We start from the raw sequence: 12,793 nt of genomic DNA on the forward strand, positions 1-12,793 counted from the left end.
CTCTTTTTTTTAAAATAAAAAAAAAACAGAGAAGAAAATCCCGGTATTCAGACCTTGACTTTGAGGTAAGTTTCTATGAATGATTTTATCATTTCAATCATTTGATTCAAAATTATCTGTATGATTATTTGATCAGAATTTTACTAAAGACAATATAAAATGCAAAATAGTTCAAAGAGCAAAATTGATCTATAACTGCTCACTCATATCATTCCATATAGCTATGTAAGTATGCTATAAAGTTTAGTTCAGTAAGTCAAGCTTTTGAATTCGCTTTTGTATAGATATAGGGAAAAAATAAAAGTTCTGCTTACTCAAGTGACTAAACTGCTGTTTGCTGACAAATAAGGAATCTGCATTAGAAATGCTCTAACAAGTAGCAATGATGGCAGAATTTGAACTCCATCTCATTTGCGGGAAGGCAGAGTCTGGATCTCCTGCCCTTCACATGCCGCCTTGGTCTCTGGTCTCTTTTCCTTGAGCATCCTGGGTGGCAGCCTGCTTCTCTGTTCTGATCCCATTGTTAAGATTCTCTGTGGTATCTAAGGTGGTTTTTCCCCTCTAGCAGCCTCCTCTTGTATTTAGAAAATGTCTTTTCATAGAAAAAAGCAAGCTAAAGAACCTTACTTCCCAGTTTACATGAGATTCATATTCACACTGGATTATTGAAGCTGGAATCTACTAAAATCATACCATTGCAGCAACTTGTGCTGAGCATAAAGTTAATAATGTTTAAGCATCACATGACATGCACTTGTGTCTTGAAAATTGGATATGATTCCTAGCCTGCTGACATAATTGGATATAATACATTATATATTTCTTGGGCAGAGTATGCATAGAACTCAGTACTCCTAGCTGACATTTGGAAATTAACAGACGTCTCCAGAACGGGAGAACCTGAGCCCTTCACTTGATATAGAATGAGTATAAGAATCAAAAGAAGGGTCTGTGGGTTTTTATTGGTCTCTGTGTTAAGCGATGGTTCTACACGATGGGCATCCAAGGAAAATGATCATTTTCAGTAATAATTGAAACTATAAGATTGAAAAAATGATCAGGATTCAGGCTTCCAGGAATAAGCAGCAAGTTCAGATGCCTCTCCATTGTAGCAACCCACCAAGGAAGCTTTTGGTCATATGTTTCATTGTGTCCTAAGATTTTAGTCTCCAAGTACCACGATTATACATTCTCATAAAAACAGCTGTTTCCACATTTCCAGTCCTTTACCAAGCAGACCATATGTTATTTTTTCCTATCTATTCTTTTCTGTTATTATTACCTGATCGTTATATGCAGGGTAGATTTAGAATCTCTCTCTTTTTTTTTTTTTTTGTACATCCTGGGGCTTGAAGTGCAGGGTAGATTTAAGTGTTAATTTTTCCCATGTCTACACTGTAGTACAGTTCACACATCACCCCTTCTGTCTTCTTCCCCCACATCTATTAATTCCTTAAGTAGCCAAAAATAAGGGAGCATGCATGTGTGTGTGCACGTTTGTGTGTACATACATGGACATGCACAGGTGATACAGCACCTTACCTTGGGCTACCAAAAGAATTTGGAAGTGTGCACATACAGACATATAGTTGTAAAAGCAGTGAACTGCTGTGTTGCTACAGAGGCAAGGAAGCACAAAAATCACCCACAGGGCATTGGTGGCAAAACAGAGTAAAAAACCTAGATCTAAAATGCAGGCTCCCAGCAAGCAAGCAGCTGTGAAATCACAGGGCTGGAGGTCAGAGGTGCAGCGCTGGGCATCAGAAAATCCAATTCCCCCCTCCTTCATTTTCCATGGCGACTGGGAGCAGCTTCCTCCAGCTGACACTTCTGTTCCTGTCAGGCCTTCTTCATATAACAACAGCAACTTCACAGAAAGGCCTGCTAACAATAAAGGAGCGTTTAAACACATCATATCCTCCAGCTCTTTAGTCATAATTCCTAAAGCTGTCAGATTGGATGGGGGCTGGTGGGGGCGTTCAGACATGATCGTTTCTTCAGCAGCTCCTCAGTGTTTCCATCAGGTGTGTAGCAGCAGGGATCTGCACCCGTCTTCCACAGACTGTCCAGGCATAGCATTGCTGCTTCGAGACCTGGCAATGAGTAAGACTAGTCTTGCGCAGTGCGTGATCCCTGAGGACTAGTCTGGGTGCAGTCTTGGGTGGTCCCTGTCCTTTGTTTACCCTGAGGCTAGATGCACTTGGCTTATGTTGAGATCCCTGCCACTCCTTGTCACACCACACACATGATGACCATCCCATGGAAATCCACAGGCTTCTTCCCTTCCTACTTTACACCCACCTGCTCCCCCGGAAATCAGCTTGTTTGAACTCCTGTCCAGGCAACATTCATGGCTGGTTCGAGTTCCACCGGAGATGCCCCTCACACAGCCTGTCCTCGGACATCTCTACAGGCCTTGTCCACAGACAGCAAAAGGTGAACCTGTGAACGTGGCTCATATGTGGAGTCCTAGCTAATCCCAGCTGAGGTCTGAGGATGATGGTGCGAAGCCTGTCATGGCAGGGAAGTTTGGAGATGCTTTTCTCCAATTAACCAGTAAAAAGCCAAAAGTGGAGGATGGCTCAAGTGTTGTAAAGCACCAGCATTGAGGGGAAAAAGCCAAATGATGGTGGGGGCCTGAATTTAAACCCCAGTACCTGTACACACTCACCTAAGTAAAAGATCACAAAGTTGAACCATCTAGATAATTTGTTCCACGTACCTTCCCTGTGTCTGCAGGGTAAGGAAGCCTCATAGAATGGAGCGGGCCATGGGCTCCCTCCAGAGCCTTCTGCTGTGGGGAGCTCTTAGACAGAAGATGCCTTCCAAGCCTTGAGCACCACCCTGGCCCCTGCTCCGTGAGGTTGCGTCTGTTCAGTGTCACTAGCTCACAGGGATTAAGTACCTGCTAAATGTCATACTGTGTGCCAAGCATCCAGGACGCACAGATGCGTCACTCCTGCCCACAAGGCTTTCAGAGACCCAACGGGAAGATCCTGACAGTGCCGCGTGGTGGCAGCATGGTCCAGTCTCCTCATATATATGTGCTCCCTGCCCATCCCATCCCATCTGGCTGTCTCCTCACCCTCTCCGTCTGATCTGGGTGGTACAGGGTGAGCTGTCTGAAGGCAGGGTAACATTCTGAACTTGGCACCCAGCTGCTTACATGTGGACAGCTGCTTGCGTGCGGACTGCATGCAGGCAGCCCGCCCCAGCGCGTCTCTTGCCCAACAAATGGGTAGCAATGGCTTTGGCCTCCCCATGTTGTGGAGATGAGGAAATAAAATCATCGCTGCTGCTCCCTCAATGGATTTTAGCTGTGGCGCCCATGATTCCCACTTCCCATCCTTCTGAAAACCTTCAAAAGAACACAGCAGGGCAAGACTTGCCCCAGAAGCCGGGGCCGGAGAAGGATTGGACGCCAGTCTGCAGATTCACAACCTGAAATGGACAGAAGTGAGATCGCCACACAAATGTATCCAGGACATAGCCGCCCTACATCTCTGAAGGTTCTAGAACAGTTGTCAGGATGCAGAAGGCACGCAAGACCACACACATCACAGCAGGGCACTGTCCTGGTTCTCCTCCTTCTCACACATCTGAGGGCCAGAAAGGCCTTCATGGCCTCCAGGCCTCCCTACTGCCTGCCCCTCTCCAGCTACTGCAGCACATGGTGAAGAACAGCCTGGAAAGGAGAAGGGCAGGAGTCCAGGGAGGCCAGTTTTGGCCCCCTGGGTGAGTCCTCACACTGCTTCACACACACTGAGTGACATCAACCAGATAGGAGCACCATGCACTGATGGTGGTGGCAAAGCATGCATGTCATATTCTCTGAGCAGTATAAGGAAACAATTCTGAAGGGATTGCCGATATAAGCCATCTTCAACTTCAGTAGAAAATACACCTGGGATAGACGTTTGAGCAAACAGCAGTTTTGAAACCTTAGTTGTAAATTGAGGTTTTCACAGAAGCCAATTTCTTTGGAAAGCGTGATGTTTAAGTCACAAACAAAGATCAGAAGTTAGCTTGATCAACACTGAAGTCAGGCTAGTTCCAAAATGCATCGCTGACATGGACCTGCAAGATTTGTAGGCATGAAAAACATCTCATTTGGCAGGCAAGGAAAAATCATGTGAGAAGACCTTCACCATTGCTGTCCCAGAACATGGCTGGCAAGGTTAGAAATCCCCCAACATTCGTGTCTTTCCATTGATGAGCCTTCCTCTCTGTGAAGTGGGAAGAAGTTGCCGGTGGAGACCCGGCCGGCTGCATGGGCTTTGTGCTCTGACGTAAGCTTCAGCCCAGTGCTGGGCAGCACCGCTGTCACCATTCCTAGCAGAGCCGAGAGCGCTGTTCCAATCTAGGACTATTACCTGGCCTGAGGACATGTTCTCAGCGAATATTTCAGAGGAGTTTGCGCCCATATTTGAACATCCGGATTTTTCACTCACTTCCATATTCATTTCAGAACAGCTTTTGTGAACATGTGTGAAATGTTAGGAAAGACCTGTTGGTTAGAAAGCGCTGCGACCACTGTGAGTTTGTATTTTCCTCGTGTATTTTTTTAGTATATCGTAACGATCCTCGAAATGAAATCCCCCAGTTTAGAGTAAAGTGCCACGGAGTCTCCCTCGGCACCGGCCCTTCTCTCCAGCGGGACACAGCTGACCTGGCTGGGGCGTTGGACAGCAAGCCACGGGGAGTGGCCTGGACACACGGAGGAGTGCTTCCTGGAAAGCGCATGCAGTAGCTCCTGTTCAGGCGGGGTGCAGTGGGTATCGGCCCACAGGTCTGTCTTCACAGCCAGGGCCCACACTCGGCACAGCTGGGACATGGCACAAGACACAGTGCCAGCAGTTGCGGGGGGAAAACCCAGCCTGCACGTTGTGGGCCGAGACCAGGCGCTGCCTGGCACCGGGTCCCTCACAGGAGAGCATGCGTCCCATCCCGGAAAGGAGCCAACTCCTTGAAGAGAACACAGGATCGAAACTTGAACCCAAGCACCTCTGGACTTTAGGAAAGGAGGGAATAGGCAGGATCATAGGAATAACTGACAGAACTGTCAGCTAAGATCTGAGAGTGAACATGTGGGCATGCCCGCACCCATGTCCTTCTGTTTACAAATCCCACTGTTTGCTCCAATTCCGTGTCATCTCCATCTAGTACCAGACAACGGCCTCCTCATGAGACAAGGCCATGCCCAGGCTGGTGGGTTCGTCTTGGCTGCCCAAGTGCCTGCGTACTGAGTTTGGGGGAGACGTGCACAGAGATTCCACCTGCTGACCATGGGGACCATCTGTGCCAAAGACCCTGGGCTAGCCGGCCCGCCATGAAGAGTAGCAAGCTCCCAGCGCAGCTCTGCTTTGTCTGTTTGGTGTTGCTCAGACACAAAAGTTGACATTCCAGGTCATGTTCCATCTCCCCATGGGCTTAAGGACCGGGTTCACATTGCCAGGCCTGTGGTCCCTGACCCCACCAGGCTTCTTGTGCAGATCTCCTTCCTACCAGATGTCATCAGCCAGCTTCAGCAGCGCCTGTTCCCTGGGTGCTCCTCCATCTCCCATCCTCTGCTCCTCTGTCTCCCCTGCTCTGCTCCTCTGTCTCCTGTGCTCTGCTCCTCTGTCTCCTGTCTTCTGCTTCTCCGTCTCATTTCCTCTCATCTGACCATGGACTTCATAGCTTATTCAGAGGAACGAAGAAAGATACTCATTATTGCAAAGAACTTAAAATGTAGGCTAGAGAAAAGTAGATAATAACAACCTAGATGTGTGCAAATCAAATTAGGGAAGCAAATTTTTTGGAAAAATAGGCTTTTTAAAATACGTTAAACATTCAATTGCCTTTCTTTTTCGCCCTTCTTTGCACACCCTCTCCCTCAAGGAAATATACTCTGCAAGGATCTCTCTAGAAAAAAAAATGAGATATTAGTAATCATCTCTTGGAGATGTGACTGTTTTTCCAAATGCTTAACTTTTGAAAATTTTAAAAATGGAGCTAGACTATCACCCGTAACCCTACCTACACAGGTGGCTGAGGTAGGAGGATTATAGTTCAAAGTCAGCTCAGGAAGAAAATTCTGTGAGACTCTTATCTCAGTTAACCACAAAAAAGCCAGATGTGGAGGTGTGGCTCAAGTGGTAAAGCACCAGCCTTCAGCATAAAAGCCAAGTGAGAACTCGAGGCCATATTTTCAAGCCCTAGTACTGATACAGTTACAACAGAATAAACTAAATATTAAAAATAGGGCTGAGGTGTCAGTAGAAGATGCCAGTGCACGCCCAGTGAGCTCCTTGTGAACACACACACTTTAGAACTGTACACAAACATGGAAGCCACAACCTTGGACACTCACCAAAAGATGGATTTCTAATGTTTAAAAATCAAACTTGAGAAGGACATTTTCTCCCTTTGACAGCAAATTCTATGTTATGGTCTCTGATTAGTTCAAGGCCGTCCTTACTCGTGACTTGAGTTAATGAGAGGGAAGGGTATAAGAGGGATGAAGAATATTCACGTGTGTTTGTGAATGGAGAAGCTTAGCAGCCGCATGTTACACCAGAACATGTGTTGTCAAGGTTTTATGCCATCACACAAACAACCATCTGAGCCAGGTGCCAGTGGCTCACACCTGTACTCCAAGACATCAGAGATCTGGAGGCTTATGGCTCCAAACCACTTCAGGTAGAGAAGTCTTCTAAACTTTACTTCCCACTAACCAGGACAAAGTCAGGCTGGAGCACCAGCCAACCAAGACAGCCATGTGAGAACCAGGCCCTGCGCTTGCACGGAAAGTGCAAGGCTTTCCGGTCTCTGTGTTTCACACTCTGGTGCTCGGGTCAGGCTTACTGGCCATGCCTGAGATTTCGCCCCCACTTGAGTGCAGCAAGCTAGGGCTTTAGTGCTTCTAGGCAGGAAACATACAGAGGGCAAACATCAAGGACTCGGCACTTACAAGTCCAAAATTTTAACATTTGAAAAATATTGTAACAATTTTTATAAAGCACATTTAACCTTTCAGTGATGGAAATCTTATGCCAGAAAAACTGCTGCACTTTTAATATACCTACAAGAAAAAATTGGTATGTTTGGTATTCTTACAAATGCAGATGGCTCTTGCCTGTAATCCTAGCTACTCAGGAAGCTGAGGTCTGAAAATTGTGTTGTAAAGCCAGAGGGGCAGGAAAGTCCGTGGATTAACCACCAAATCGTGCCTTGAGTGAAAAACCAAGCAGCAGGAAAATGCCTGGAGGACAGGATGGACCAGGGGAGAATGATGGGTGGGGTGTCTGATCAAGAAGCCCTGTAGCCCTGGCTACTGGGAGGCTGAGAGCTGAGGATAGAGGTTCAACACCAGCTCTGAGGAAAGTGCGCGAGACAGCTAACCAGCAAAGTGCTGGCAGTGAAGCTGCCAGTGGCTCCAGCCTTGAGGAAAAATTGTTCAGGGACAGTACCCAGGCCCTGAGTTCAAGTCCCAGGACCAGTACAAAAACACAAAGAAAATTTAATTTAAAAAAGGAAAAGAAAGCTGAGTCTTCCATTTTCTTTAAAGATGTCCCAAACAGGAGATAAAGACTCAGTGCCCATCAAGTGTATTCATGGTGCCTTTTGGGACCCCTGCTTTCTGTCAGACTTGTTGTTCCTTATTATTTAAACAAGCATATAACAAAACTTCTTCCTGAGTACAGAAATCAAATCAGGAATGAGAGCCATGCTGTTCTCTCTTGCAGAAGGTCATGCACACGAGGAAGCGGCACATGGAGCTGTTTCAGGAGCTCAATCAGAAATTCCAGACCCTGGACAGATTTCGGGATATACCAAATACAAGCAGTATGGTGAGTTCTCACCTCCCTGGCCAGTGCAGATGTGGTGTTGCACGTGCCCTGTTTTGCACACTGCTCATACAGTCCAGAAAAATAATCAGTCTTCAAAATGTGTCCCAGAGATGTTAGCGGGACACAAAATTAGAACCTCTTAAGCAGGTTATCCATACTTTAAATGTCCCCCTCATTGTAATTGCTATGTATGGTTACATAGCAAAAATATGGTGGCTTTGGCAGCCATTTTATCCTGAGTAAACGTCAGCTGATTGAAGTGTCAAAATAGTGGGCTATTTTTTCCATTTTTATTTGAATACCTGCCACCAGAAAGCCATCGCATGTTATGATCTACACATAAAGTTGTGCCTGGAACCAGGTTGAAGGAGCTTTACCTCCAGGAGACTCCGCATTTGTGGTGAGTCGGCTTGGGCGCCGTCCTCGCCAGTCAACAGGGCAGTGTGGGCCCTGGGCTCCAACCACCCGGCCCTCTCCACCGTCTACACCGCCTGCTGCCTGCATAGGGTTTTATCACACACAGCAGCAGCATGCAGTCACGGAGCAGCCATGGTCATAGCTCAGTCACCAGCGGCTCCCTCTTTCTTCACGATAGCACTGGAGTGTGATGTAGAGACCGGCGTTCAGGTGAAAACACAGCCGGAGTGATTGCGTCCCCGGCAAGTCACAGGACTCTGGATCCTTTTCCTAACTAGAAAATAGTCATAGATGGACTCCTCAGTCCTGTGATCAAAAGCCAGCCCCACCTCCCAGCCGCAGCACCCAGGCTCACCCTGAGAGAGACAGACCAGAGCCGCCGCCAGCCCCAGGCCTGGCCCATGCTGGGTGCTTCTCCTTGGCTATGAAATAGATGATGATAGATAGGTAGATTGATAGATGTAGATGATTTTGATCGATTAGAGATGTAGATAGATACGTATATAGATTGGAGTAGGGATTATAGATACAGACAGATGGTAGAGATCGAAATAGATGAGAGTAGAGATCAGCCAATGGATTGATCATGGGTACAGAGACAGAGATAGTTACCTCTGCTATGTATTTATTTTTTTTTTTTTTTGGGTCCGGTCGTGGAGCCTGAACTCTGGGCCTGGGCACTGTCCTTCAGCTCAAGGCTAGCGCTCTACCACTTGAGCCACAGCGCCACTTCCGGCTTTTTTCTTTTTGCTTATGTGGTGCTGAGGAATTGAACCCAGGGCCTCAGGCATGCAAGGCAAGCGCTCTACCACTGAGCCACCTTCCCAGCCCCATCTGCTATGTATTTATAATGGATGGGTCTGTGGGTGCTATTGCATCGCACCTACATCCCATCATTCCACAGTGTTTGACTGACTTAGCCCCAGCTTACTGATGAGTGTGGTTTATGAAAAGCTAAAGAACACAAGTGGACAGACCACAGCCTGTGCTGGACTCTTAGTCGAGTCTCAGCACGATGGGCCGCGGATGCCCGCAGCCTTGGCCTCCGGAGGCACCTGCACTCTCCATGCTCGCTCTCCTCTTCACGGGAAGCCATCAAATTTTAGCCAGCAGATGAATGAGAATTACCCCACTGAGATTAGGCCTAAACACATTAACTACCCATTTCAGAATACTGAAAGGCAACATTGAAATAAACAGAAGAAATTCATATGTAAAAAGAAAGAAGGAGAAGAATGTGTTTACCAATCTGAAAGCCTTCCACACCAAACACAGCCGGCTGTGTGTGAGACTGCACTCCCCTCTCACACATACGCACATGGAATCATTAACAGCACAAATATCTGTGTCTCCATTTCCTGACAACCAAAATAGCCTCCTCATGACACGCCGCCTCTGCGGCAGCCTGCCTTTTCTGGAAGGGATGTATAAATATTTACCATTTGGAAAGTTAGGACAGCATTGCTGTCCCTGCTCAATTATTATCTTAAATATCTGAGGGCAGAAAACAAAAGGAGTTCCTGTTCAGTTTTGATCAATACTGAATATATGAATGAGTTCATTATCCTAATTCAGGCACATAATTTGTGATGGCACATTGCTGATGGAAAAATTTCATAATTAGGCAAAGTAAGATGTTTCTGAAGAATCTGGAAATTGTTTTCTCGGGGAGGGGAGGGGCTGTGGCTACAAAGGATGGAGTTGGCGGAGAGTGGCAGAAATTAGGAAGTCAAAGGGAAGCCAAAAGAACGGGCCAAGTCTCCCTTCCCAGGCAGGAAACCATTTAAGGCATGGTAGTGAGATCCAGAGAGTAAACCCCGCCCAGGGCCCTGCACCACACCTATAAGAGCAGACACACTGGTGGCCTTTCTGTCCTTTCTTCTGTCCTGTGTCCTTTTACTTTTTTTTTTAATTTTTGGAGACAATGTACAGACATGGACGGCTTCGAGCTAACCCTCCACCCTGGCCTAGGCAAGAGAGTGGACAGCCCGCCCACCCCAGGCCCTGGGAGGTGTGGGGCCACCAAGCAGGCTTTGGGGGACCCTGTTCTCACACTCATCTCCCCTCATTTCAACTCATGCATCCCAAAATCAGGCTAGCATTTTTAGAATTACCACACTCAGTCTGTTTCTCCTCCATGCTTACTTGAGCTCAAAGCACAGCCTCATAAACTCAGAAACATGCAGATTCTGATCAAGTCCTCCCACCAGATTCCCGCCTCCAGCCAGGGCCATTCAGGTGCCTCGTGCACTAGCTTCCGCACAGCTGCTCCTGTATTCAGCCTTTGCACCTATGCACTCAGGGCTGAGAAAGTCACACAGGGTCCCAGGCTTGCAGGCTGCCCCTGCTCACACCCACCTCACAGGGAGAAGGGTGGACTGGGGGTACCACCGACCAACTGGCTCCCAGCTCCATCCCTGCCACCACAGGGCCATGCCCACTGTGGGCCAGCAGCTCTTCACCACAGAAATCTAAGGGGCAACCTCAGAGCCCAGGAACCATGCTTCTCCTGGGGATCCTGCCTGTGACCAGGGAATGAACAAGAAAGCCAGCCTGTTGCCCATAGTAGCCTATGTCTGTAATCCTTGCTATATGGGAGGGAGAAATAGGAGGATCACAGTCCCTGGTTGCTCCCAGCAGGAGTTGGAAAGTAAACTGTCTGAAAAGTAAACAGTGGGAGTTATAGCACAAAGGGTGGAGCACTTGTCTCCTAAGCAAAAGGCCCAGGGTCTGAGTCCCAGTACCACAAAATAAAAACAAAGTCATCCAATGGGTTGGTTTATTATCCATATAATAGAACTTCTCAAAAGTTCAGCAGAAGCCAGGCACACATGGCTCATGTTGTAACTCCAGCTACCCAGGAAGCTGAGATCTGAGAATGACAGAGACAACCAGGGCAGAAAAGTTTCTGTGACATGTATTTCTAATCAACCAGCAAAATTCTAGAAGAGGAGCTGTAGCTCAAGTGACAGCACCAGCCTTGAGCAGAAAAGATCAGGGACAGCACCCAGGCCCTGAGTTCAAGCCCTAGGACAGGCACAAAACAGCAAAAGTCTTGCACATTGCCTCTTAGCACTGTTTGCACGTTTGAACTCTCAGGACGTGTTAGGAAAGTGGCCACTCATTTGTTCAGTGAAAGGACAATGCTGGCCAAGCTGTGCCTGCAGCGGCCCCAACTCCCTCAGCTCTCTCCCCTCCTCAGATCCCTCCCCTCCATCCTCTTCATGCAGACACCCTGTGAACCACTCCCTTCCTCTCCCCACAGGAGGCCCCAGTGCCCAGCAAGAGCCCGTGGGACACATTCCAGGCCCCCAGCGAGTACCAGCACTACACCACCATCAATGTCCTGGACACAGAGACCAAGGACGCCCTGGAGCTGAGGCCGGCTGAGTGGGAGAAGTGTCTGAGCTTGCCTCTGGACGTGCAGGAAGGGGACTTCCAGACCGAGGTGTGACCGGGCAGTTGGGCCAAGGCGGACACGACGGTGCCATGCTCGGTGACCACCCAGGCCCAGCATGGGTCCCTGGGATGTCCCGTGCTATGTCCGCGGCTGGACCTGTGCCCGCCCGCACCATTGGGGGAGAGGCCCCGGTGTACAGTCCGACCCAGTGTTGTGCGTGCGTGGAATGGATTCGTAAGGTGATGGATCTCTATAGATAAACCTCACGCAACGACTCGTGTTGTAACCGCTTCATGTGGTCTAGTTTTCCAGAAAACTTCACCATGAAGCACAATGTATATATTTATGCAGTTTTTAAAGTTTATAACAGTCTGTTTGGCCATTACTACACTTTTTACTTTATAATATAAAAAAGCAAAGTTTTTGTCATTAAATGAATGTTTGTTGAGCTACATTCTTCATTGCTTTAAATGCAATAAAGTAATAATCTCACTTTTATATGAATAATATATTTCACATCTTTATTATCGCAGTTTTCTCTAGAGAGCTCCAAGTGCTTCTCTCTACTGCACTGTGTATAAAATATTTAAAATGTTGTATGGTGTAAATAAACTTTTGTCTACATATCAGTTTTTTAAGTGCATTTTATTCTGGATGTGTTCAGGAACTTACATATTTATAAGGTAGGTTTCTTTCTTCCAACACAGAAACGGAACATGCATTTGTGGTTTTAACAAGAGTTATTCATCTTTTAAGGTGAGGCCTTGCACATGTAATCATGGATTTTTGTGATGCATCTGTGTTCTCTCCCCAAACACCCTTGGGTATGGGGCTGTCAGGACCCACTTGCTTGAATATTATGGGGTGATCTACTTCATGGCAATAAGAAAGCATACAGGAGATAGTAAATCACCATGCAGAAATTGATGCGGGAAATGCATTACATAATTAAGCTTGCCATTTGTTTCAGGGAAGGAATTGTTCCCACCACAGTGGGAAAAAACAATTTGCTCAGGACTGAAAAACTTGCCTGTCTACATCGTAGCAGTCAGACTGGAGCCAGGGCCAGGCAGAGCCGGGTGTGCCTAGTGTCCCACCTGTAATCCTAGCTACTCAGGAGTCTGATGGCTGATGTTCTGAGTTC

General features: G+C 47.3%; 1 protein-coding gene across 1 annotated transcript in view; it reads left to right on the top strand.

Moving 5' to 3' along the window:
- Positions 1–12,240, top strand: part of Adgrb3 (adhesion G protein-coupled receptor B3) — a 529,297-nt gene extending 517,057 nt beyond the window's left edge. The window contains exons 28-30 of the mRNA XM_013032264.1: positions 30–65; positions 7,728–7,832; positions 11,515–12,240. Coding sequence (XP_012887718.1) covers positions 30–65; positions 7,728–7,832; positions 11,515–11,703 — 330 coding nt within the window. The 3' untranslated portion in view covers positions 11,704–12,240. The remainder of the gene's footprint in view (positions 1–29; positions 66–7,727; positions 7,833–11,514) is intronic.
- The last annotated feature ends 553 nt before the right edge of the window (positions 12,241–12,793 follow it).

Source organism: Dipodomys ordii, unplaced genomic scaffold (assembly GCF_000151885.1).
Source record: "Dipodomys ordii isolate 6190 unplaced genomic scaffold, Dord_2.0 Scaffold152, whole genome shotgun sequence".
Classification (NCBI taxonomy): Eukaryota; Metazoa; Chordata; class Mammalia; order Rodentia; family Heteromyidae; genus Dipodomys; species Dipodomys ordii.